Raw genomic sequence first — 27,484 nt, forward strand, 5'->3', positions numbered from 1 at the left:
ACGCAATGAGGGCGAACGACGTTCAAAGTAGGTGTCACCCGGATACGTGTTAACAGCCACTTATTTCTCGTATTTATTTTCTTCGTAAATAGATTGTTTTATCGGCGATTAACTTAACGAATAAAGACTAAATAATTATAGTTTGCGAATAACTTTCGGTCTAAGTACCACTTAAAATGTGTCGTTATTTCTAAAAATAAATTTTTTTTACGACATTTGTATAAGGACAAGGAAAAGCGTGTATTATCACGCACGATTCAGCAAACGCGGCGTACGCAACGGTGCGACGATTCGCCTCGAACTGAAACATTTCAATCTTCATGAAAATCAGTTGTCGCTCCTTCTTCGAGCAGGTTCAAACTGTCGAGATCCAAACTGTGCTGCGCGGGCTGTTCGAGGCAAGCAGCCCTCGCCAATCCCGTCAAACGTTCTGCCATCATCGGGCCAGTCTCCTGAATCATTTGGGCGAAAGGACCCCCCGGATTGAGGCGTATGAGCTCGTAAGGGCAGCCGAATTCCTGGATCGTTGAAAAAGTTTATTTTTCCCTTCTCTTTTTCCATGCGAGCGATGTTAAATGCTTAAAAGTATGGATCAGTCGATTAACCTCACTTGGAACTTTCAAAATCGAAATTCTTTGAGACAGTTTGACTGATAAAAAAAAGCTCTGTTAGCAAAGACGATGGAAAAAATCGGCTGACAGAGCCTTTTTTAAATCGGTCAAACCGTCTCAAAGAATCTCGCGATTTCGAAATTTTCAGTTGGAACTCCGGACGGAAGTTTACATGAAGAATGAAAAAGATAAAAATTTAATTGAGATGGGATTTCAATGGAAAGTGTAAAAAAGAAGAATCCAAAAAGCTCATTTTTCGGAGTTGTTCATCGGGCAGAATAACAACCGTCCTCTTTAATTACGGCTCTACTCAAAAACAACGCTGCTCCTAACAGCTCTACTCTCAAATTTGAAAATCAATACGTCCCCTCTTTTGTCATTAATCTTCAGTGTATTCGCCTAAAAATGTTAAAGAGTAGAGACGTGATTCATACATAAAATAAAAATCTTTCGAGTGGAAATTTTATCGAGTAGACGGAGAGAAAAAAATAGTAAGAATTACTATGCTGCCATAATATTGGGGCTCTATATCGTCCATTTTGAAAGTTTTTACCAAAAATATTGTAATTTCCAAGTCAATTCTGAATGAAAATTTTTAAATTGCGTATTTTGCTGTGACAAAGGTTTAAACTGTGCTATTTTTTCCTAACATAGTTCACCAAGGAAACGTTGTAAAATTTATGTTGACTCGATGATGAACTGTCAAGTAGAATTATCATGCCGTTTTGTTATACTTAGTATTGTTTTCAAAATTGAAATTTACAGTTAAACATAGTAAAATTTGAGGAGCTCGAACACAAGCATCGATCATACGCCAAAGTGTTTAGAAATTTAATATGGTAAATAACACAATTTCATTCGCGATTGTACGATAATATACCGGTATACATGTGTACCGATGTATTTATTTTGACATCACTCATCAATTTTCATCGAGTCGCTTCACAAAAATTACTATGTATGTTTGTAAGAATTAATAAATATTACCGATACAGAACCCTACTTCTATGGCACCATAGTAGTTTTTAGTGAAATTTTCTCTCCGTGTAGATTTGTAAGAGTCGAGTTGTGTTGCAGCAAGTCAACAATTCTACTCTCAGTCAGTAATGTATTCAATAACAGTAAAGTTCTCCTCTAAATACATGCTCAAAGAGCGAAGTTGTTATCGTGTAGAGCTGTGATGATATAGCTGCTAGTTAACAACTCTATCGATAGCTATTCTCGATAACAACTCCGCTCCTTAAGGAAGGTGGCTACATTCGTCAAAATGATAAGAACTTGATGAAATTTGGTGATAATTTTCTTCAACTGCAAGTGGGAAGACACAATTTTTTTCAAAATTTTCTTCTGCTTAGTTATCGAGTAATTACGCATTAAAGCAGATTTCTTATGCCCTGAATATATAGGAAACGCTATGTTTATACACGTGAACTTTAGTGATCAATTACTCGATAACTAGAAAAATCTTAAAAAATTTGTATTGTCAAATTTGGCACTAAAGAATATGTTCACCAAATTTTATTAAATTCTTATAATTTTGAAATTTTTAATGTATTTAAGGGGGGGGGGGGGGGGGGTAAGGTATTTAATTTTTTTTTCATTTTTTTTTCATTTTTGAAATTGAATGCATAATATCTAGTGTTTAAAACTTTAAAGCGTTTTTCCCACAACTCACGTTTTCAAAGTCGGTGCCCCTCGTAACTCGCCGCTGGATCATCAGAAATCAAAGAATTAAAATTCATTCGTTAGATAATAGTTTTCCCCAGGTAACGCTGGAGAGTTTTTTTTTGTTAATAATTTTCATTTTGCAATAAGAAATTAGCCAATTTTTTCTCAAAAAATTGTGATTTTCCCTTCAAAGTGGTCGGAAAAATTGAAAAATTCGAAATTCGAAAAACCCTCCTAGCGTTACCTGGGGAAAACTATTATTTAACGAATGAATTTTAATTTTTTGATTTCGGATGATCCAGCGGCGAGTTACGAGAAGGTATTCTCCATAAATATCAAACTTCAATGTACCACTGGTTAAGTAAAGATATTTTCACTGTGTCGTCAGTAAAAAATTCACAAAAACATGGCTTTTTTCGTATGATTTGACCTTACCCCCACCCCCCCCCCCCCCCCCCCCACCCTTAACATGGTTTAGGCAATATTGTATTGTCGCTATCCACCCTCCTTAACATATCTACTCGGGTATGATATTTAATCCCCAATATCTCTGCTTATGGTGATTTCAGAACGTATCTCATCATGAGTAGAAATATTAAAGATCATGGATTATTCATGAGTAGACGAAGAGATATGATGAATTTCGGAGTAAAGATTTTAAGAGCACAGTTTTTTTTTAATAGAGCGATAAGAGAACGGTTATTCTGCTATTCATCGCTGTTCCTTTCTCGAAATCTCTCACAATACGTTCTGCTTCCCTTTCAAGAATTTGCAACCAGCCGCGGTTAGTATGAAAAAATAAGATGTCGATAGAAACAAGCATTGAAATTGTGTACGTACAGAAACTTTACCGTCGCTCATCACCAAAATACGATCGCTTTGGATAACCGTTGGCAGTCTTCGGGATACGGTGATTACCGTATGTCTGGCGAATTTCGTTTTAAAAACTTTTTTAATGATGGCATCGGTCCTAGAAATTGAATTATCTATTATTTTCCACGGGAATTCGGCGTGATAAGCGAAAGAGGAAAAAATGGTGTGGCTTTTGAAAAAATAGTAAAAAATTTCATGAACTCATTCCGCGGGGTTTACCTCGCTTCCATGTTCGCAGTGGCTTCATCTATTATTAAAATTCGATTGTTTTTGAGGATGGCACGTGCCAGGCAAACCAATTGTCGTTGACCAACGGAGAAATTCGCTCCGCCCTTCATAACCGGAAGGTCCAAGTTCAAATGGGCCAACTCAACGTCCTTAAGAGCTTCCCATAGAACATCGTCTTCGTAACGATCCAAAGGATCGAGATTGTAACGCAATGTCCCCGAAAACAATATCGAGTCTTGAGGTATGACGGATATTTGGGAACGGAGTTCCTCCAGCCCAATCCTCGATGTGTCTCTTCCGTCGATCATTATCTCGCCGCTCAAAGCCTCATTCTCCAAACGGAGTATCACCGATATCAGAGAACTTTTGTCTGCTGCTGGAGATTCAATTATTCCCAATTTCCAGCCCGATTCGATCGTTAAATTCACATCCTGTAGACGGAGAGAAATAATTGTAAAAATTACCATGACACCATAGTGTTAGGGTTCTATATTATTGGAATATGAGCAAAAATAATCCCTCAGCATAGTAATTAAACTTGATATTAAACAATACACATGAGAGCGTGCTCGCAGTCGTACAAGTTTGTTCATAAAATTAATATACAGATCAAGAAAGAGGTCGACACACGAGGCCCTTTGTCGTTGGAGTTAGACTCACTTTTTCGACCACTGCAACGTTCAGTTAATCGGTAGATCTCTCAGAGTAAAGTTCATTGAATAAAATATATAATTGCTATGCTTTAACTTTGTACCTATGTTTCGAAACCTGCTTCCACAATCCAATATAGATCGCCCATTTTGGAGATTTTATCAAAAACGTTGTAATTTTCGTGTCGTTTTCAAATAAAAATGTCAGCATTGCTTTTTTTACAGATGTAAAATCCCAAAATCTCGAATACGAGTATGGCCGATCCGCCGAAATGTTCGAAAATTGGCTACGGTACATAGCAGAATTTCATTCGCGCTTGAACATTTACGCGGAGTGAAAAAAAGTGGAAAAATTACTATGGTTAGGTTTCTATATCGCCCATATTGGAGGTTTTTACCAAAAACATTGTAATTTCCGGGGAGACCCGCCCATTTACTTTTCAAGAACTTTTTTCTTTTATTTTTTTAAATTGAACAATGAAAAAAGAAAATTCTTGAAAAGTAAATGGGCGGAATTTTAAGGAAAAAATCCCCGGAGTAGCCCAGCCAAGGAGCGCAACGTTCGCCTCGTGTGTTTTTTTTGTCGTGTGATATTTTGTCGCGGTGATATTGTGTCGTGTGATATTTTGTCGCGGTAATATTGTGTCGTGTAATATTTTGTCGTAGTGATATTTTGTCGTATGATATTTTGTCGTGAAAATAATAATTGCCCCTCATTTTTCAAAGAGGTCACCAAAATATAAAATTATAAAACAATATGGACAACGTTGAAAAATATGCACGCTCTTTGCTAAGGTGCCCAAGAAAAAATAACACAGCGAATTTAGTATTTTTCAGCAAACTCTCGAAGCGGCAGGTAAAACTTACTTTGATACTTGGCAAAGTATTTTCATTGTAACGAAGAAAAACATTTTTCATGGTTAATCGTCCTTTCATTGGCCAATTGGAAGGCAGCGGATCGTCCAAGACTTGGGAACCTTCGGACTTGACATCGCTGTACTGCAAGATTGTCTCGACTGCTGTCACGTATCCGCAGGCTTCGATCCACTGCTTCAGCCCGTTTTGAAGCAAACCGGGCAATTGGAGCGATTGCCAAATGGCGAGACCGACCGTTCCGTCGAAAACGTCTCCTGAAGGAACAAAATTGTTCCCTCGTGAATTCAGTTATTCTTTGAAGCTCACCAAAAACTATTTCATCGAAAGAAAGTCCCCAAACAAAGGAATGCTAACCGTTGAAGGACCTGACCAACTGATTTTTTGCTTTCCCGTTTAGACCCTCGCACGATGAATATTTCTGAATAAATGAAACCGCGACGTACCGTGATCGAGGAGAATCGGTATGAAGCAAGCGCAAGCTATAAAGATGCAAATGAAAAGATCGAGCCACATGCTGAAAGCCGCGTCCGCAGCGGATTTCAGGAACCACGTGCCCGAATGAATGTCCAAGTAGCTGTCAAACTGCCTTCTCAAGATTTCACGAACACCGGGATCACTGTTCCTTATCGTCGTTAATCCTTCAAGAGTTGCGTTTATTTGCGTGATGATTGCACTTCGACCTGCGCACGGTGAATATGCAGTTCGATCAAAATTTGCTTTTACTTTCTGGTTGAAATTTGAGCGCCTGAATTTCGAAATCAATACTCTTTTGAATCGCGCTTCAACCAACTCATTTTTTGCGATGACTCACGCGGTTCATCGACGTTTTACTCATCCGTCGAAACGACTGTGGATAGTGTCAAAATGCAAGGAAGCAATTTTTTAGAGGACGCGATTGCCTAGAGAAAAGTTCTATTCATCTACGTTATTGCAGTAGTTAAGGTATTCCTTTCGCAGGACCGTATTTTTTGGTGTCGCAAATTAGGACATTCGAAATTTGGACTGATTCCTAACTTCTGAAAAGTCGCTGTTGTATGGGAAAAGCTTCTGCTTCTGCCATTGTTCCAATTTCTATCGTTAATATCATTTTTCAACATTCGATAACTCTTTATTTTTTATCATCGCTATGGATTCTTTACATTTTTTGTTCTATCTGGGAGACAGTTTGTATCAGGAATTTAAAGATATTCAGCAATTATTGAATAGAAATGTGGTGATGATGGAATCTCCGTAAGTTCCCGTATAAATTTGATGATTTTTGAAATTTTCATTCTTCATTAAATGTTCGATAACCTGACCTGAAATTTCGCCAATCTATTCGCATGCACTTGTATTCTTTATACTATAAATTAAAATCAATTTTTTGTAGAGAGTTCGGGTTCGGCTTCGGAGCCGTCCGAGTGCTTTTCGAGGACTGCAAACGTTTCGAAGTTTTTTCAATCCGCTCGAGACTCTCTGCCTACAAAAATATTGTCCAAGATTTTATTTGGGATATTTTCTGCTCTGCAATATTGGTCCTATGCATTTTTGCTCTATTCCCAGGTATTTCGCTCGTATAAGCGACTACACGACATAAGGTCAGCACTGATTTGATGACGGGCGATTTGATGTACGATCAAAAGATCCTGAGACAAAATATCCGAGCCAAAATATCCTAATGACATAGTATCCTCGATTTAAAAATATCCTGCACTTGTAAGACTGATTGTCTTGGATATTTTTATGTGCAATATTTATTAATAATAAAAATAATATTGTTTGTATGTTTGTTTTTTTGTGCGTGTGCGTGTTTTTGTTTGGATGTTTGGGTTGCGTGTGTGTGTGTGTTATAATAAAATTGTGTAAAACAAATTTAAAAAATCATTAAACAAAATTATAGAGAATATTGTGTCTCAGGATATTTCATCCAGAGGATATGTTTACTCCCGTGTCCAGCTATTGGGATCTGACAAAATTTGTGAGAAATCTGGTGTAGAATTTTCAAACTATAACCGGGGTGCATTGTTCATTAATACATATCAATTATCATTAGTGTTTTTGGATAAAATTAAACAAAAAATGGAAGTAGTTGCGTTTACACCTCGCGAAAGATAATTAACTAAAATAAAATAACAAAAAGATAAAAAGAAAAAAGAAAAAAAAAGTTTCGATGACTAGAAGTTGGACGGGACGACGGGACCATCAGCAAATAGGGGAGACCGGGCCAAAATGGGATGCCTAAGGAAATATTGAACTTTTCAGAAGTTTGGGAAGCTCTGTCTATTTTTTACTCCCAAAAACTAAGAAATGCCCTGGAATTCTTTTCAATTTTCAAAAAAAAAATCCGAGGCAAAACGGGGTACCCCTCAAAAACTCATGAAATTTTTTTTTTACTATGATTTTAATTCAATGCACTTTGGGTGCATTTTGTACCTGTAACCGAGCGCTTTCGACTTACCGCTGTAAGCGTTGAAAGCGATCTCAGCGCTTACAGCGCTCAGACGTAAGTCGAGTGCACGCTATGAGCGCTTTCAACGCTTACAATAACGCTTTAACGTACGTCGAACGCACCCTCTGTAATTCAATTAAAAATTAATGATATGAATAATAAAGAAGATTGCCAATGTTTATTTTGTTAAAATTTGTATTCTTTATCCACTGAATCATGGATTCAGTGTCAAAATTGTGCGGAGTGGGCAGATGATTCATGTCAAGTGTAACCACACATGATGATCCGCGCAAACATATCGTAAACAGTAATCTGCAAGGCAGTAATCGCAGATAAAACTTTCTGTATATCTGTGCAAAAACATTTTCACTTTGGAAGTGATGTAAAAAAAAGAGAATTTGAAAAAAACGAATTTTTTTAAAGAAAATCAAAATCCGAAAAAACAAGATATTTTGGAAAAAATATGTTTCATGTTCTTTTCGATCAAGTATAAAATAAATTGAAAAAAAAGACAAATATTTCTCTCATTTTTCGGGTATCCCGTTTTGCTCCGGTCTCCCCTATCACTTATTGTTAAAACTAGCATTATCTATCCTGAATATTTATAATTAATGCTATATTTATACGATGAGCCATAAGGGAACTCATAGAAAAACAGTATCAGTCTTTTCCTCATCCGAATCTTAATCGCACCGCGTAAAAGTTTCACCTCGTGAGAGCCTGGGGATGATTGAAGACAACGTAAAATGTTTCGGTATACTCACAATCGTCCTCGAGGGATTTAATGCCACGGGAAAATCTGAAATAACATTTCATCAAGCAGTAAAAAATGGGGAACAGAATGAGCATCGGTAATATCATCCAAGGATTGGTGACAGCGACGGTGACGAAGGCTCCGATCGTGAGGAGCCCGGCTCGGTTAACTTCGAGCAAAACATCCGGCAATGATGTGTCCATCGTGCTGACATCGTTGGAAAATTTACAAACGATATGCCCCGGTTCATTGACCTTGAAAAATCTCATCGTAGCTCGGAGTATTTTCTCGAACATTTCGTCGTGGATTCGGCTGCTGGCCCTCGCACAAATCGACGTTAAATGGAAATTCCGAGCAAGATAAAAAACGACGGAACAACAAACGAGAAATGTATAGAAATACACCGCCGATTCTCTCCGCAAAAATCCTTCTTCGTCGAGCAACGCGAAGTAAGAAAATATCGTGTCGTTTGTGAACTCGCGATATTTGTTTTTCTCCAGTATTCTTGAACCTTCGCACAAACTCCTCCGCGCAGTTTCCAAATTGCTCCAATAACTCATCCAATAATCTGTTGCCGTCAATAATGTCTGCGCTGTTATCAATATGCCAATCAACACCGTCATCCCGAATAGGGAACTTCCAGCGACCAGAAAATGGAACCAAACTCTCCAGGATATTCGACCTGGCATACTCGTCCTCGAGCTTTCGATGCTCGTGCGTGATCCCAAACTATTTCGACCGGACCAGTCCATGCTCTGCGATAAAAAATCGATGAATATCTCTGTGCAATGAAGGAGAAGCGGTTCAACCGGAGAATCCCTAAACATTTTTTATTCCTCGCAATTATTCATTTTTTAAGTGAAACTTCTTTACTGAGGGGGGCTACAATTTTCGAGCGTTACGGAAGTGATCATCGCGCGAGGGGGATGGTTAGGATACGTCGTGGGGGAACCAGAGGCTACGAATCAGGGGGTAGGTTCGTAGCGTACGCGGAGAGACTTTTATAGCAAAAATTACTATGTTTTTATAGTAACGTGGGACCACATTGATACTATAATAATAATCGTTACAGAGTGTGTTAAATAATGCAAAAGTTTAGGAAACCATTACCACGGTTCATAGTAAATAATGCGCTGTACTATATCAAAAATGCTGCAAATTAAAATTTGCAAATTTCTTCCTCAAGATGGTCAAGATGCACGGTGCTCAAGATGCACGATGCTCAAAGTTTACTCTGTGAGGTGCTATATTTTTCATTTTGGCTTCCTCATAGAGGAAGCTTTGAGCATCGTGCATCTTGACCATCTTGAGGAAGCAATTTGCAAATTTTAATTTGCAGCATTTTTTTTGTATACAAGGAAAAAATGTATTTTCTCTATCTTCTTTTACGAACTTTAATAATTTATCTCTTTGCTTAAATTTATTAAAAAACTAAATGACGAGCCATCAGAAAAAAGTTTGCAACTTTCAATTTTCATCGTTTTTCTATTTACATTGAAATTAAATAATTCCGAAAACCTTGCTGGAAAGTATAGAGGAAGTACAGACTTATACACAATATCTTACAAAATTTCCAAAAATTCAAGCGGTTAGACGATTTTTTGAAAAACTCATATTTTCGTAAAATTCAAAAAATCATAAAATTTACACCGCTCAACCGATATTCGCCAAATTCAATATCAATCTTCCTATTATGATAGTCTATTTATAAAAAAAAATTATTAATAAATCTTAAAATTTTCGAAAGTTAGAGCGTCGGCGCCCTTTTTATGAAAATTTCAAAACGTCGTAGGATCCGTAATTTTTTACAAATTCTGACAAAATTATTAGAGAATGAAGAGCTTGTATAGATCAGCATCTGTGCAAAACGGTAGCCCTGTATCTCAAACCGTTTCCGAGTTATAAGCGTTTTAATTTTACAGTACCATAACACACACACACACGCGCGCACACTCACACACACATCCGGACATTTTTTCTAGATATGAGTTTTCAATGTTTTGGGACATTGTGAGCACATTGACATTGAAAACTGGAAAAAAAAAATTTTCATCATCACATAGCTTCCTCTATGAGGAAGCAAAATGAACACCGAGCGAATTTTCATCAAAAACATAGTAAATAATGAAATGATTTGATGAAAATTTAGAAGATAACATAGCAGTCGTTTCTCTGTGCTAGACAAAAAATTGCATAGTTTCGTATTTTCCCTTTTACCGCACTGAATTTTGCTCAATAACATGGCAAAATTCATGAGCCCACCAATTATATGAAGCGTTGCGAGTATAAACATGAAAATTAACCAGTGGCACATAGTACAATTTCAAGCAATTCGTACAATTCAATTCACCAAACATTTTTAACATTTCGCCAAAGACACGAGTGACATTCAGATATCGATACATCGTTCGATGTAAGAATGTCGCAGACCTAAATTTTGCCTGTCGTACAAGTAAAATTTGAGAGAACTGCTTTCGGCATCAAAATTACTATGCACTTTGGTGAAATGTAATAGAAAGGCGTATACAACAGTGCTGCTACAAAACATAGCAAATTTTTCTAGCAAATTCATCCGAAATATTCGTATAAAAGTCTCTCCGTGTAGTGCGTTATATGCTAATTGTAAGTATAGCGGACTCAAGCCGAGTATTAAGGTATTCCTTTCGCATGAGCGTATTTTTTGGTGGCGCAAAACCAGGGCACTCGAAATTTGGACTGATTGCTAAATTCTGAGAAGTCGCGGTTATATGTGAAAAGCTTCTGCTTCTGCCATTTTTCCAACTTTTATCGTCAATAAGTTTTAATTCTTTATTAAATGTTCGGTTACCTGACCTGGAATTTTGCCAATCTCTTTCATCCACTTTTACTTTACAGCTATTTAAAATCAGTTATTTGTAGAATATTCGATTTCGTTAAAGCAATACCTTAAGGGCGGGGTAACGTTAATTCGGTGAAAAAAGCCCAAATTAAGATTTTTTTTAGACGCTGTAGATAATACAAATTTATTTTATTGATTGTTACGTCATAATACGATTTATGATCAATATTTTGTGAGATTTAAAACTCAAATATCAATAATCAAGTCGTTGGTAACAAATCTTCAGAGGTTCTTCGGAAAAAAGTTGTCCACTGGTGAACAGTACAACTCCAAATCAACTCGACTGACTTTTTAGAAATTTGGCATTCTCCTTCCTTACTTAATTGATCAGATATCTACAGAAGGCTGTTTTTCCATTTAAACATTTTTTCCGACACTTTTAGAAGCATAAACACCGTTTCGTTTAAAAATGAGCTTGTTATTGTAGAATTAATAATTATGAAAAATTGAAAGGAATCTCTGGTAGATCTGCACTCTGGTCAATTATCTAAGCAAGTAATATGACAAATTTTAAAAGAATCGGAATTTAGATTTGTACTGTTCACTCGTGGACAACTTTTTTCCGAAGTACCTCTGCTGCCATCGAGTTACTTATTGATATTTGCGTTTTGAAAATTCAGGAAATATTGTTCAAATATTGTATTATGATGTTGTAATGAATAAAATAAATTTGTATTATCTGTAGAGCCCAAAAAAATTCTTTGAATTGGGCCTTTTTTTCACCGAATGAACGTTAATCCACGTTTAAAAGAAAAACTAAAAACGTGTAAAAGAAAAGTCAACGCGAATCCTGCCGGACTCTTATATACACGAATATGCCAATTTATGACGTCATCGAGTTTTTCGAACCTTTCTCACGGCATAAGCCGTTGTAGTTAGAAATCTGTAAATTACCAGCCGGTGCAGCATTGCTTAAAAAATATTTGGGAACTCTACCAGTGATATCGAGTGGAGATTTCATTGTCCATTTCTTCAGACCTGAAAATCAACCTCGCATTGACTTTTTGGCTAGTGAATTGTCATAATCTATTCATGTTTTTTCAAATAAATGTAAATTATTTGTCGAATACATTTGAAAAGGTTTCTTGGAAGTTTTCATTTCATTTGATATCCCACCCGCATCCTTGCTATTCTCAATCGTTATCCCTGGTTCAATATAAGAAAGTACGACTGATTAATCTCTATCTAATTAGTAAGAAGTTTCACTTTTGATTTTTTTATTAATTGCTTCAATTTATCGAGTTTGCGCATTATTATTGAAAGGATAATGAAGGAATATTTGAAATTTTTCAAAAATCTAACTTTCCGAGAAATTTAACAACATCTTTGAGCTCAGCAGTCGTTTCGTTGGAAAACATGTAAATCAGGTAATCGAAATATCGTGCGAGCTCCCGAAAAGTGGGGTTGAAACGATGACTGCGGTGGAAATTCGTAAATCGTGAATCGATCGGAGTGAAAAAATTGCAGTGAAAAAGGTTCGAAAATTCTGAATCAGTTATGGGTAATTCATTTTTGTAGAATAAAAATATCGTACCGCACTATCGATCGGTGAAAGCGATTCGAAAAACTCGAATTCTTCTAGTTCCGTTTCCTCGCCACTTCTGTCATTCGCTATATTTTCTGATCGATTATTTTCATCGTAACACGGTTGACGGAGAACTTTCAATAGACGGATGAAATCGGAGTTTGATTCACTGAGGAACTCAAAACTTCCCTGTCCCTTAACCAATCCCTGTAAAGGGCGACAAATCAAATTGATTGTTATTATAAATAAATTATCAAATGAATAAAATTAACAAAATATAAAATTAAATAAAAGTAAATTTATCTCCGAGTAACTTCGTCAACGTTCATTATTTTTCGCATTTTCATAATTCATTATTCGAATATTAAATTCCATGATTTTTTTATACCCACACTAATTATACTAGAGTGAAAACATGCAGCTTTTCGTATAGCAAATTGCGAGAAAGTTAGCCAAGGATTCATTGACATTACCGATAATCCAACACAAAAACTAAGGTAATTGTTTCGAATCACGGCTCCACCTCAAAATTGTTCAAAAATTTTTTTTTACATTAATTATCATGAAAAAATGTGATATTCCATGCAATTTTGAAGGGGGAGGGACTCCAATACTAAAAAAATGTAAAAACTGACCACCACACACACACACACACACCATTTGCCAAAATTAATACTAGATCGATGATCCTCTGCGAAAAGGAACTTTTAAGTGACCAAGAGTGACTTTTAAGGAGGGTGGATCACAAAATCAAAATAATCAGAATTTGATAAAATTTGGTGATAAAATTCTTTGGCATCAAGTATACAAGTACAATTAAAAAAAAAAAATTTTTACCACATGGTTATCGAATAATTGAGCGTTAAATCGAAGTTCTTATGCACGAGATGTATAACTGTATATATGTAAACTCTATGCTTATAAACGTGAACTTTAGTGTTCAATTACTCGAGAACTATGTGGTAGAAAAATCTAAAAAAATTTATATTGTCTTTTGTATTTTTTAAGGAGGGTGGCTACATTCGTCAAAATGATAAGAAATTGATCAAATTTGGTGACAATGTTCTTCAACATCAAGTGCAAAGACACAATTTTTTTCAAAATTTTCTTCTGCTTAGTTATCGAGTAATTACGCATTAAAACACATTTCTTATGCCCGGAATGTATAGCTATAGGGGAGTATGGGGCAAAGTGGCCCACTTAAGGAATTTAAGGAGTTTTGTCGGGTAGCACATGGTCATTTACTTATTTTTATGTCCCCAAACTGATTCCACCTCCTTATTGCTCGAATTTTGAAAAAAAAAATTTTTGGGGCAAAGTGGCCACCCCCTCAAATGCGATGAAAATCGATAATTGTCACTTCTGGTTAAATAGACGTTGGAATTGACTGTTCTCGCATGGAACATTGAAGGATGCGATAAAACGAAAAGAAACGAGGCATAGTACGAACCCTCCTTCGATGGGATGAAAAAAAAATTAGTCAGAATACTTCGATAAATTTTGCCAAATTTTTTTTCATGCCGAAAATGAATATCCAGCCCACTTTATCAGATAATAAATGATCTTTCGACTATTGTTGAATCTTAAAACTCTTTGTTCATCCTCTTTTTCCTCATTTGGTCGAGAAAATTTTTTGGGGCAAAGTGGCCACCCTCTCAAATGCGGTGAAAATCGATAATTGTCACTTCTGGTTAAATAGACGTTGTAATAGACTGTTCCCGCATGGAACATTGAAGGCCGCGATAAACCGAAAAGAAACGAGGCATAGTAGGTACCCTCCTTCGATGGGATGAAAAAAGAATTAGTCGGAATACTTGGATAAATTTTGCCATTACCAGTGGCAAAAGCCCGTTCTTATCGGGGGCAAATCGTGGGAAAACCGCCATTATCACGAGTCTGTCGTATCGCGCAAATCTAGTGAGTAAGAAAAAAGACATCATGAAAAAAGAAAAATTCTTGTCTGCGGCGGACGTTGCGTGTATTTTCTGCGATTAACTTTATTCGCATTCCTCCAAAGATTGAATTCGCTGCGAAACATGCCTAAAATGGGCGCACACCTTGTATGTGCAGGTATTGATGAAGATGAAGTCCATTATAAGTACGATTTTTGTCAATTAAAATAAAATAGACATTTATCAGTAATTCGCACCCTCTGCCTCAAATAGCTATCAATTTCTCAAAAAACATAAAAAGTGGGTGGCCACTTTGCCCCATGTGGCCACTTTGCCCCATGTTCCCCTATATATGGAAACGCTATGCTTATACACGTGAACTTTAGTGATCAATTACTCGATAACTGTACAGAAGAAAAATCTTTAAAAATTTGTATTCTCAAATTTGGCACTAAAACATGTGTTCATCAAATTTTATAAAATTCTGAACTTTTGAATTTTTTTGTTTTTAGCATGGTTCAGCATGGCAACATTGTATCGTCGCTAGCCACCCTCCTTAAGCATACATTTACCAAATTTTATGAAATCCCTATAGTTTTGAAATTCTTAATATTTTTAACATGGTTTAGCATGGCAACACTGTATCGTCGCGATCCACCCTCAACGTAAAAATGTTTTGGTTCGATCAAACTTCGAATTCCCATAGGCCGGATGAAATTCTGTTGATAATGAAAGTACAGCACGCAGTCATCGAAGGACCGCGAAAAGTTGAGCCAAAGAAAAATGTCACTCACCCGATCAATGAGAACGACGGTGTCAGCGGACTGGAGATGTCGAGGTTGGTGTGTGACCAGAATTCGTGTTTTACCGTTGAGATAGCCGCTGATGCACTGATCGAATAAACGTTGTTGAAGATGAATGTCGAGGCCGCTCAGAGGATCGTCGAGGAGATATAATTCGGCGTTTTTATAAAGGGCTCGTGCTAGATTGATGCGGGATATTTGAGAAGGAGAGAGCGCGATTCCCCGTTCACCAACAACGGTGGAGTAGCCTCGAGGCCATTTCCTCACATCCTTCGAAAGGGCGCAGGCTTTTGTGATTTTTCGAAATTTTTCGGACTCCCAGGCCTGCCCGAAGACGATATTATCGCGAATCGTACCGGCGAATAGCCAACGATCTTGACTGGCGTAAGAAATCACGATGTTCGGGGTGTCGCGAAGGCGTCGAAATTTCTGTCGGAAGTTATCGCAGTTCGTTACGCCTTTCGTACCGATGCACAAATGCCCTTTGTCTATGGGCAGCTCTCCGAGGAGCACATGAAGCAGAGCCGTCTTCCCCGATCCGGCTCGGCCCACCAGGGCGCAGAGTTCGCCCTCGTCGACCTCGAAAGAAACGTCGCAAAGTGGCCACTCGCCGCGCCCCCGATCAGCTGATAATTTATTCATTTTCACAAAGGCTCGTCTGCAGGAATAAACTGCTTCAACGATCGAAGACTCTTCGTCGCTCTCCCCAGTTTCTACGATCTGCGGCAAACGGCCGATGCCGTAGGCGCTCAAAATGCTGCTGTGACTTTCGTTCAAAGAATCCCGCTCTCTTCCCTTCTCCGGCACGAAGCTCGCTGGGCGGAGCTCATCCAGCGTCAAAAAACTCTGGAACCATTCGCGAAAAAGGGTTTTTATAAATCTGTGAAATTTCAGGGAAGCTTTGGCGACGGAACGCAGCGACGAAAAACGAGCAGAAGTTCCATTGCACTTTTGGCATTAGTTCAAACTTGATTTAATCGTTGAACGAAATTGTTGAGCAAATGATTTTGCTTCCCTTTAGAAAAATCGGTAAAAATAGCGACGCTCTTACAAACCAAAACGAGATCTGCGAACCTGTAACTTTTTCAATGACGCAGCGATTTCCTGAGTTTGCAGGATCGCCAATGGAAATCCCAGGGCCGAATCTGAGAGGAAACTGTAGTAAAGCGCTACGGTGAACGTGACTCGGGCAGTGAGATTATTTCCAACGAGAACGTAAGACACCAAGGCTGCGAAGATGGTTATTTTGGCCGAGAACATTGAGATGGCCAGCGATGACGCTCTCGAGTAATTCACCCTGCGGATAGCCCGCATTTCGGAATTTCGGGCGCTCGATATCATTCTTGCGAAAGGGTTTTCCCAAGCGTACATTTTAACGACCTAAAAAAAAGTTCGCACCTTTTCAAGCAGCGCAGACTCTTCTCGGGCTAAACGAACGATGAAAAACTTGCCCGAATTCCGTTTATAAGTTCGTCCATAAATTCTGTTCTCCGGTTAGAAAAATGCGTGATTTGTCTCGCCTGCCGCTTGATGTATCGATTTATAACGAATTTAAAGGGCACCACGAATATTAAAAGCATCCCAAAACCCACCAAAGTCATTGGACCTGTCGTAACGTACAAGCAACCTCCGAATACGATTGCCTGTAACGTGTTTATTGGAGCAATCAAAAACAGTTATTTTAAGGTAGTTGAGTCAATAATGTTATCTAGAGTCGTGGGAGCGACTCAAGACAAGTACATTAATGTTCGAGCGAGTCGCTCTGTAGAGACTCTTTACAGGAGCGATAGCGTTTCAAAGGGTTTTCAAAAACTCTCAAAATTTGTGCTTTAATAATAATCTAGACTCGATAACAAGTATCTACATTTTTAAAAGCGAGCTCGTTGTCTGAGACGTTTTACAGAAGCCATCGCGTTTCCAATTGTGGTTTGGAATTTTTCCCTTTAATGGAAAAATAAATTCACAAGTTCATTGGGTTTGCAAGGTGACGTATTTTTTATTTCATATCGATCGCGACCTCCTGGATTTTAAATCCCGGATGAAGTTGTTAATTTCATCAAAAAATTGTGCATTTTTTCGCATACACATTTTTAATGTTTGTTTGTTTTATTATCTAGCGATTCTAGTAATATGTGGTGCCACACAGATCGGTAGATGATACACGATGTATATGCACTTTTTTCACGACCATCTCGGATCTACTTCATAACTGCGGTAATATCGAAATACTATTAAAAGGCACTGTAATTTTTTCAAATTTTCAAATTTATAATTTTAAAAAATAAAGTTTTTTTCCGAAATGAATATATCTCGGAAAGTTTTAGTAACTGAAAAAAATTGTCTTTACATAAAAGTTGTAGTTTCGTGTTAGCTTTCGAGCGGACGACTCGAAATAATTTTTACGTTCTGGTAACGATGATTTTTTACCTAAAGTGGGGGAAATTATTTTTTTATTCAGAAACAGCCATTTTTTCTGGCTGAAAAAATTACAGAGTTTTCCAATACGTCTGACGATATCGCAAAAAAATCGCCAGATCGGATCGAGGTTCTAGGGTAAAAAAAATGAAATCACCACAATTATTTGTTTTCATTCAAAAATAACAGTCTTTTTTGACTGAAAAAATTACAGAGCCTTTCCGTACGTTTGACGATCTCGCGAAAAAATCGCCAGAGTGGAACGGGTCGAGGTAGCGGTATAAAAAAATTAATTTGTGTGATTTCTTTTTTTTTACCCTAGAACCTCGATCGATCCGTGCCACTCTGGCGATTTTTTTGCGATATCGTCAGATGTATTGAAAAATTCTGTAATTTTTTCAGCCAAAAAATGGCTGTTTCTGAATAAAAAAATAATTCCCCCTTTTTTCCGTAAAAACTCATCGTTACCAGAATGTAAAAATTATTTCGAGTCGTCCGCTCGAAAGCTAAAACGAAACTACAACAACAAATGTGATAACATTTTTTTCAGTTACTTCAAGTTTCCGAGATATAATCATTTGAAAAAAAACGGTATTTTCTAAAATTATGAATTTAAAAATCTGAAAAAATCCACATAGAGTGCTTTTTAGTAGTACTTTGATATAACCAGTTATGAGGTAGATCTGAGATGGTCGAAAAAAAAGTGGTCCGTTCGACAGAGAATCCCTCATATACCAGAATATACCAATAAATGGGCAGTCATATGAGCAAAATCCGACTTCATTTGCTCTGTGTCTAATAATCCTCGTCAAAAATTATTTCAACAAAAGCTATGGAAAATATACTTCAACAAAGAAACTGCTCACGTTATCATTGCAAAGAAAAACCAAACTCCGCAATAAAATACGTTTTTCTTAATCTAGAGTCGCGGCAGCGACTCTTAGTTAGACAAGACATTTATGTTATGAAGAGTCGCTGCACGGAGAAAACGAGGCCGAAAATTCTAGAGGAAAGTACTAAGAATATAGTATCTCGGGATATAACTGGGTTGCAGCATTAATTCGAAGAGCAGTTATAGCAATTTTTCTATCCACCATAATAAAAAGACCAATACTCATCCTTTTTATTCAAAAGACTTAAGAGCGTTTTTCTCTATAAGCATAGTAAAAAATCTTTTCAGTCATTTCAAATGTTTATATTGTTAAGTATGCTCGGGCAACCCTGAAAATAAACGATATGTATGGTAAAATGTCACACGTATTCGGTCTATATTCGTCTATTTATCATAAAATTTACTATGCTGACAGTGAAAATTTGTGATTTACAATACATTTCCACTTATCGGTAAGTGCTGGTCTGACATGATGAATAACACTCGAAAGCAAAACGAAATATAGTTCTAATACGTGCATCACTTTTTGCTATGCACATAAAGCTGTTTAGAATTGCAGGGATGAAAAATTGGAAAATTCAAAAAATACTATGGTCTTTGTAATCGGTGCCTAATTACTTTGAAAATCTTTGAAAAGTAATATATTCCTCACTATACAAAACAAATCCGTTTTCTCCGTGTGCCAGAGATAACTAGAACCTTGTAATAAAACATTGCTATGAAAATCTCTAGACAAACACACGCCATACGGAAAACTAGATTGTGCCATTGATAGAAAAAAAAAAATTAGGCAAGTACAACGGGCAAATTTTTTTGTTTACAATTTTTTTTCATGGTTATTTTTTATTTTTTATTTTTATTTTTGGGGTTCTAATTTTTTTTGTTTTATTTTATTTTTGCGATGTTTTATCCTTGTATTTTATGTCGTTCTCATTTTTCGCGTCCATTATTTTTTTTCTTATGTAATTTTTTTTTTCGTGATCCAATGTACTTGGCACATGTCTGTATTTATTTGACGACGTTTTCTTCCTTTGAATTGAAAGTCCTGCAGCCATTGATTTTCATAATTGATGCGAGGCTTGCCTTAATTTATCAAGTTTATTTAAAATAGTTATTTATAACTTTTTATAATGAATTGTTCGTTCAAAGGGATTTTTAAGGGGAAGGATCGATACACTTTTTATTCTTCCTTGTGATTTTTGGCATGATCTGCTTTTTTCGATAACGTGTTTTTAGAGCAATGTTTTATTAAGGGGTTTTAGTTATTCAGAAGGATGAACATGATCACGGGGTTTGGTTTTTCTTTTCAATGACAGCACAAGCGATTTCTTTTTAAAATGTATGATCAGTTGGTTTTCTGGATTTTTCTCGTAGAAGTAAGTTTTCCTCAGAAGTATGGCTAGCATGATACAGAAATTCATAAAAAATGCATAAAAGTTTTATAATAGTGGACTTAAGAGACGAAAAAAGAAGAAAGAGCACAAAAATGTTCAACGCTTTTATCAAATTTCGGACAACTTTTTTTTCGTGATTTACGACTTTGGGTCTCAAAGTACCGTCCTTGTAGGCTCCGCGCGTACGATCATTTTTTACAAAGTTCCAGCCTTTCGAGAAATCGCTAAAAAAAGTTGGAAAATATTTTTGCTTCCACTCATCTTTACTAACTGTAAATGGATCAATGATGACAGAGAAAAATAAGATATTCAGGAATAAATATGCAATTTATTCCAAGCTGATATCTACACCGTCTTGATTAACAAACTAGTAATTCGAAAAACTTTGCCAGGAGGAATAAGACATCGACCGTGAATATAGAACAGTGCACTATTTAAGGACGCTTGTGTAAATAATGTTGTGTGTCCTTCCATTAACCGCTAAATCGTTTAAATTTCAAATATTGAAAGGAGAGCGATTTTCACTGTAAAAATACAAATATTCCCGTAAATTTCCCTTGGGAACTTAAGGCATAACTGGATGGATAGTTCGACCAAAAATTATATCTGATTGGAATTTCCGTACTTCGTGATGCAATAAAAATCTGAAAAAATTCAACAACATTTGGAAAGCTATAAACAACAATTTAATATTGCCCAAAAGTCAATAACAAATTGTTTAAGCAATTAATTATTCAATAATTTTGCGGTAATCTATTGTTTTTTTTTACGAATCAAATGTGTGTATTTTTCCGAATGCTCATGAATTTTTTCAAAATTTTCGTGGATTTTTGAAATTTCTTGAAAAAATTTGTAAAAAAATTTTAAAAAATTTGAATTTTGGATATGTTTTAGAAGATATATTTACCATCAATGTTGAAAAGTCTCAAGGCTATTGGATCAAAAATGTACAAATAGAGCCACTTAAAAAATTAAAAAAATGGAATTTCAAAAATCCACGAAAATTTTGAAAAAATCATGATCATTCAGAAAAATGCGCACATTCGATTCGTAAAAAAAAACAAGGGTTGCTGTAAAATTGTTAAAAAATTATTTATTTAAACAATTTATTAATAATTTTTGGGCAATATTATTGTTGATAATTGTAGTGCATAACTTTCCAAATGTTGCTGAATTTTTTCAGATTTTTATTGCATCACGAAGTACGGAAATTCCGATCAGGTACAATTTATCGGCTGGGCTATCCATCCTGTAATAATACCTTAATGTTTTTCCATGACCAAATGTAGCCAATCTCACTTTCCGTTTTTTCAACTATTTCTATGCCAAAAATCAAGTCGTTTCGTTGGTTTGATGGGATATGTGAAGAAAGGACAATTTTACGAATATTCCTGTAAATCTCCCTTGAGAATTTGATTTTTTTCCAGGACCAAAAGTAACCTATAATCTCCGTCCTTTCAACTAACTCTATGCCAAAAATCAAGTAGATTGGTTGCTTAGTTAAGGCGTGAAGGAAGAACAAACAAACGAAAAAACACATTTTTGCATTATTAGTTAATTTTCTCGATTGACGAAAAAATGGAAATACGAATAAATCTTTTATCGTATCGAATCGTGTTGGATTATAACTTCACCTGGATCGGAAGAATCCACAATCTGTGTGCGAGGGATCCGAGAACATCGAAACGGTTGAGATCGTGATTGAACAGCTGAAGTATTTCTGCAGGAGTCGTTCTACTGACAGCGGATTTGTTCAATCGTAACATCTGATGAGATAAGTCAGAGAGTCGCTCTGATTATCTTGTTTGAAAAAAAAAAAATTCGAGAAATTCAAGATCGAAAATGCATACTTACTTTTTTGTAGATTAGAGAACTGCACGCGACCCTCGCTCTCATTCCCACTCGACTCATTCCCAAGTACGTGTGATGATTAATCACGGCAATCAGTATGCTCGTCGAAACCAAAATGGCTCCGTAAAGGAAAGCAACATTTTTCGACGTCCCTGTTCCCGAGCCACTTACCCTAAAGTAGTCAATTATTCCCGCTACTAAAATCGGCTGAATACCTCTCAACGCTACGTTCGTCAGGAAAATTCGTGCGCCACATTTCAAGTGATCCAACCAGAATACGGAAATTAAGGCGTAACCGAGCTTCGTCGAGCTTGAACGTTTGTGTCCCTCGACCCCCGACCAGCGCTCCGAATTCCTTTTCGATTCTCTTTCCCAAGCTCTGTATCGGGTCGAAAATATTGACAAATGCATATGAGAGAAATTTTTGCCTCCGTTTTTGTTCCCCACCTGATAACTCTATCAGGCACATCTCTACCAAAAAAATCTCAAACGAAGAAATCTGTTAAGGGGGTCAGCCCGTGTGGCAGCCGGATTTTTCGGAGTTTTTTCGAGATTTTTTTGCGACGAGGAAATAAAACGTAGACTTTTGAAATTTGAAGGGTTCATTCATTGGTATTTCAACTCTATGAAAGAATTTTTTAACTCTCATTGGTGTAAAAATAGTCCACAGGAACCCATTTGTTTCTCCATGGTCTCCACGATTCCGGGGGATTGGTTGATCTGGGAACAAATAATTAAAGAGTATTTTGATTTGTAAAACTGTGGTTACCACCTGAACTAAAATCGTACAGAAATATTCAAAATTTAAGAATTTTTGCGCTTTGAAACATTTTCGAAAATTTAAATCTTGTGTTTCAAAGTGCAAAAATCCTTCAATATTTAATATTTCTCTACGATTTTAGTCACTGCTTCACAAATCAAAACGCTCTTTAGTTTTTTGCTCTCAGATAAACCAATCCCCCGGAATCGTCGAGACCATGGGAAAACATATGGGGTTCCTATGGAGTAGTTTTACACCGAATCTACCCGAGATATGAGAGTTAAAAAATTCTACCGTAGAGTTGAAACATCAATGAATGAACCCTCCAAATTTCAAAAGTCTACGTTTTTTTTCCTCGTCGCAAAAAAATCGCGAAAAAACTCGGAAAAATCCGGCTGCCACGCGGGGTGACCTCCTTAAGAGACAAACACGACCAGGTAAAACTTCACCATGGCCAAACTTAATCAAGACCACAATTCAAGTATGGAACGGTAGGTTGAGATGGAATCTCAGTTTTTGGACTTTGAACTTTTGATGAAGATTACTCTGGTCAAGATTCACTTTGGTAGAGTTTGCTCTCAATGGAGAAAAGTTTCGTCAGGGTTTCCGAAATGGTATCATTGATGGGTTGGTAAACATTTCTTGAGTTGAGATTTTTGGATGAATCTCGAAAAACGTGGTGAGTAAAATTTTTCATTCGCGATTAAAATCGACGGGAAACAATGAATTTTACGGATTAGTGATTCGTCGTAATAGTGAAAAAAAATTCAGTGTAATCTGCACATTTCCAATTGATCGCTGATCCTATCAGTCCGATCGTTCTCGAGCGGATGAAAAATATTTTCCATTTTGAAATCCGTGTCCGCACCGGGAATCAAAAATCTTTTCATCCACCAGAAGAATAATTTGCTGAAAAAGTTCGCCTTTTCGTGTGGGCATCGTTCTCTTTCTTTTCCCATCAATCCGTCCATTTCGATCGTTTATTTTATTGCCGAATCGCTCTTATTATCTGCGACATATTTCAATCAAATTATTCCGAACATATTTCCGCGGAAAATTGGCGTGGGCAGTGCGAAAATACTGTTTCTGCGAGTGAACACTTTCCCTGCGATGTCGAAGTCACGCGATACGGGAAAGCTGATAACAACGTTAAAGAGCAGTGAATAAATGTTTTCAAAAGTCCTTCATCATCCACGGAAAACTCCAAAATCGATCGAAGCAATTTCCCCGCTTTTTTTCACCGTAAATATCAGTCTTGGACGAAACTTTTTTAGTGCTACAAACACAGATTTTACTGGTACTCAAAATGACTATTTTCGAGCCGACCTCTTGCCGCATAACTGGCTGTGTGCATACTGAGCAAATGTCGAAGTAATTACACTCGTTGCTGGAAAAACAAAACGACCGTACGAGGCTTGAACAGTGAGTTACTGACTTTTCAAATGTTACGCTCAAATTTTAGGACCAACAATAATATTTCCATCTTTAATAAAAGCCTTCGGATTATTAATATTATTATTATTATTATTATTTGGTTGTCAATAATAACGCCGAGTTCTCTCGGACAGAATATCACACCGGGCAGGAACTGCAAAATTATAGTTCCTCAATGAAACGACTCCTTTTGAAATATTTTAACAATTGAGCTCTTGTACAGTGCCAATAAATCAAACTGTCATTTTGCATTTGGAACTTTTTTCTCTTTATTCATTAACCCAAATTACTCACAATTCTCTAGGGGAGCTTTTCAGCAAACTGTGTTGCATGGCGTTGCACAGCGTTCCAGTGTTGCTTGCTGTAAAACAAGGTAGAATCACACGGCAAATAGGGTCGTTTGGACCCCGAGTGAGTGATTAGGGTTAAACTATAATCTGTTATTTAATTATAACAATAAATAGTTTTGAGGACAACAAACATAACAGAACAAATGGCACGTAGAGTGTATGGTAGTACATGGTGCATCCATCGATATTTGTCCTTTCGTGTCTATTTGTGTGTGTTTATTATGTGTTGAAGCGTTCACGTAAGTCCAGGAGTTTGTATTTTTTTAGTCTCCTTGTGGTTGATCGTTCGTCGAGAAGGGTGGTTACGAGTTGGGTCGAGACTCGTTTCGTACGTCGTGCATGGTTTTTGTGAAACCGTTTTAATTTTCTCTACCCCAAGGTCTTGGTAGAGTCGATTTTGAAACTGCATTGATCCACTTTCGGGTAATCTTTGCTTCCTCATAGAGGAAGCTATGTGATGATGAAAATTTTTTTTTCCAGTTTTCAATGTCAATGTGCTCACAATGTCCCAAAACATCGAAAAATCATATCTAAAAAAATATCCGGATGTGTGCGTGTGTGTGCGCGCGTGTGTGTGTTATGGTACTGTAAAATTAAAACGCTTATAACTCGGAAACGGTTTGAGATACAGGGCTACCGTTTTGCACAGATGTTAATCTGTACAAGCTCTTCATTCTCTGATAATTTTGTCAGAACTTGTAAAAAATTACGAATCCTACGACGTTTTTAAATTTTCATAAAAAGGGCGTCGACGCTCTAACTTTCGAAAATTTTAAGATTTATTAATAATTTTTTTTTATAAATAGACAATCATAATAGGAAGGTTGGTATTGAATTTGGCGAATATCGGTTAAGCGGTGTAAATTTTATGACTTTTTGAATTTTACGAAAATATGAGTTTTTCAAAAAATCGTCTAACCGCTTCAATTTTTGGAAATTTTGTAAGATATTGTGTATAAGTCTGTACTTCCTCTATACTTTCCAGCAAAGTTGTCGAAATTATTTAATTTCAATGTAAATAGAAAAACGATGAAAATTGAAAGTTTGCAAACTGTTTTTTCTGATGGCTCGTCATTCAGTTTTTTTTAATGGATTTAAACAAAGAGATAAATTAAAGTTCGTAAAAGAAGGTAGAGAAAATACATTATTTCCTTGTATACAAAAAAAAAATGCTGCAAATTAAAATTTGCAAATTGCTTCCTCAAGATGGTCAAGATGCACGATGCTCAAAGCTTCCTCTATGAGGAAGCCAAAATGAAAAATATAGCACCTCATAGAGTAAGCTTTGAGCATCGTGCATCTTAACCATCTTGAGGAAACAATTTGCAGCATTTTTTACAATTTTCAATCACTTACTATTTTTCGGAAAAATGCAGGGTTGCTTTTTGAAAAGAGGCAGAAGGTGGGTGAGTTCATGAATATTGGCATTCAAAAGGACTCTGGCATTGTTTCGTCTTATTAGAACAATATAATTTTATTTTTCATATACAGGGTAATTAAAGTTTCTTAAAAGATAATCAATCATTATTCTTTAAGTGGTAATCTGAGGCTTACATTATTCCCTTGAGTACAGCGATTTTCATATATTTGAAAATTTCCATAAACTTTAAATCTGAGTATAAATCACTTGAAATATTAAGTAAACATAGTTTGGCATAAAAGCAAATACTATGAAAGTGAGTACAAATAAACCTCGACAATGTATAATGGCGAACAATTTTTCAAACTCGAACTTCATTAGTTCATGAGCAAACTATTTTTTTCGACTCCAGAAAGAAAGAGTTTTTGGTAAATAACGTGCATTCAAAAAGTTCCGGGACTAAATTTCTATAAAATCTACGATCAGCGCCACCTCTCGCGCAACGTTGGAACTAGTTAATACCATCCTTCGACTATCTACATTCGAGATTTCAGCGCTCTAACCTCATTCGAAGTGAAGTTTTGTTTGGTTGAAGTAAACGTGTTTATATCGGTCGGTCACAATTTGCGAAATGGAGCAACGTGCCGCTATCAAATGTTGTTTCAAATTGGGAAAAAGTGGTTCCGAAACTTATCAAATGTTAAAAACTGCATATGGCGAGGATTGTTTAAGCCGAAGCAAGGTTTTTGAGTGGTATGGACGATTTAAAAACGGCCGTGAGTCGCTGGAAGACGATCCGCGCGAGGGGCGTCCCTCCACGTCAACAACAGACGATAATGTCGAACGAGTGCGCACGCTGGTGGCTTCCAATCCACGCGTTTCGGTTGAAACATTATCTAGGAAGCTAAACATCAGTGTAGGAAGCGTTTATCATATTTTACACGACGTTCTTGGTAAAAAAAAAATTTGCGCAAAATTTGTTCCTCACTCACTGACGCTGGATCAAAAACAGTGGCGTCTCGACGCTTCACTCAATTTTCTTGACTGGGCTAACACGCATGAAAATTTCTTAAATAAAATTGTAACTGGTGATGAAACATGGTGTTTTCAATACGATCCCACAACGAAACGCCAGTCTGCTGAATGGAGAAGCCAGGAGGAAGGACGGCCCCTCAAAGTTCGCGCAACCAAATCCAAAATCAAAACGATGTTCATTTCTTTTTTCGATTCTCATGGAATTATCCACAGCGAGTTTGTGCCAACCGGCCAGACGGTGAATGCAGCATTTTATAAAGATGTGCTGGACAGACTTTTGAAGCGGATTCGACGCATAAGGCCAGAACTTTACAGTAGTGGCGATTGGTTTCTCTTGCATGACAATGCGCCCTCTCATTCCTCGATCCTCGTTTCAGAATTTTTGACCAAAAAATCAGTTACTGTGATCCGCCACCCACCATACTCACCAGATCTGGCTCCAGCGGACTTTTTTCTATTTCCCAAGATTAAAATTGCCATGAAGGGCGAGCGTTTTCAGGATGTAGAGGCCATAAAACGCATTAGGAAATTATAAATCATTTTTCTTCGGTATTTTTGAACTCGTAGACTCTCTTTCGTATGAAATTTTGGACCAAGTACAGTGACGCGAAGAATGGTAACATTTGGAAGGATAAGATTAACTTACATCTATGAAAAAAAAGTTTGTAACGTTTCCTAATAATTATTATAATCGTAATCGAAAAAAAACGGTTACGAGTGATTCTCACTTTTTATTTATAATTTTAAGTACCCATGATATTTCGGTACATCGTGTAAATATTAATAAATAACATATACCAAGACGAA

The 27,484-nt window shown here is 36.7% G+C and overlaps 2 protein-coding genes across 2 annotated transcripts; one reads left to right on the forward strand and one right to left on the reverse strand.

Moving 5' to 3' along the window:
* Positions 1 to 43: 43 nt before the first annotated feature.
* On the reverse strand, positions 44 to 23,841 carry LOC122415705 (probable multidrug resistance-associated protein lethal(2)03659). Its single transcript, XM_043428075.1, has 13 exons — positions 23,282 to 23,841; positions 21,742 to 22,117; positions 21,522 to 21,653; positions 16,638 to 16,829; positions 16,261 to 16,566; positions 15,178 to 16,032; positions 12,501 to 12,698; positions 8,099 to 8,843; positions 5,350 to 5,586; positions 4,898 to 5,160; positions 3,372 to 3,811; positions 3,120 to 3,249; positions 44 to 518 (listed from the first exon to the last, which is right to left on the reverse strand). Exons 1-13 carry the CDS (start codon positions 23,467 to 23,469, stop codon positions 312 to 314), a joined length of 4,269 nt encoding a protein of 1,422 aa, XP_043284010.1. The 5' UTR covers positions 23,470 to 23,841; the 3' UTR covers positions 44 to 311.
* A 2,288-nt stretch (positions 23,842 to 26,129) lies between these two features.
* Positions 26,130 to 27,484, forward strand: LOC122416347 (histone-lysine N-methyltransferase SETMAR-like). The gene has a single exon (XM_043429190.1). The coding sequence runs from the start codon at positions 26,274 to 26,276 to the stop codon at positions 27,210 to 27,212; it is 939 nt and encodes a 312-aa protein (XP_043285125.1). The 5' UTR covers positions 26,130 to 26,273; the 3' UTR covers positions 27,213 to 27,484.

The sequence above is a fragment of the Venturia canescens genome, chromosome 9, assembly GCF_019457755.1.
Source record: "Venturia canescens isolate UGA chromosome 9, ASM1945775v1, whole genome shotgun sequence".
Taxonomy (NCBI): domain Eukaryota; kingdom Metazoa; phylum Arthropoda; class Insecta; order Hymenoptera; family Ichneumonidae; genus Venturia; species Venturia canescens.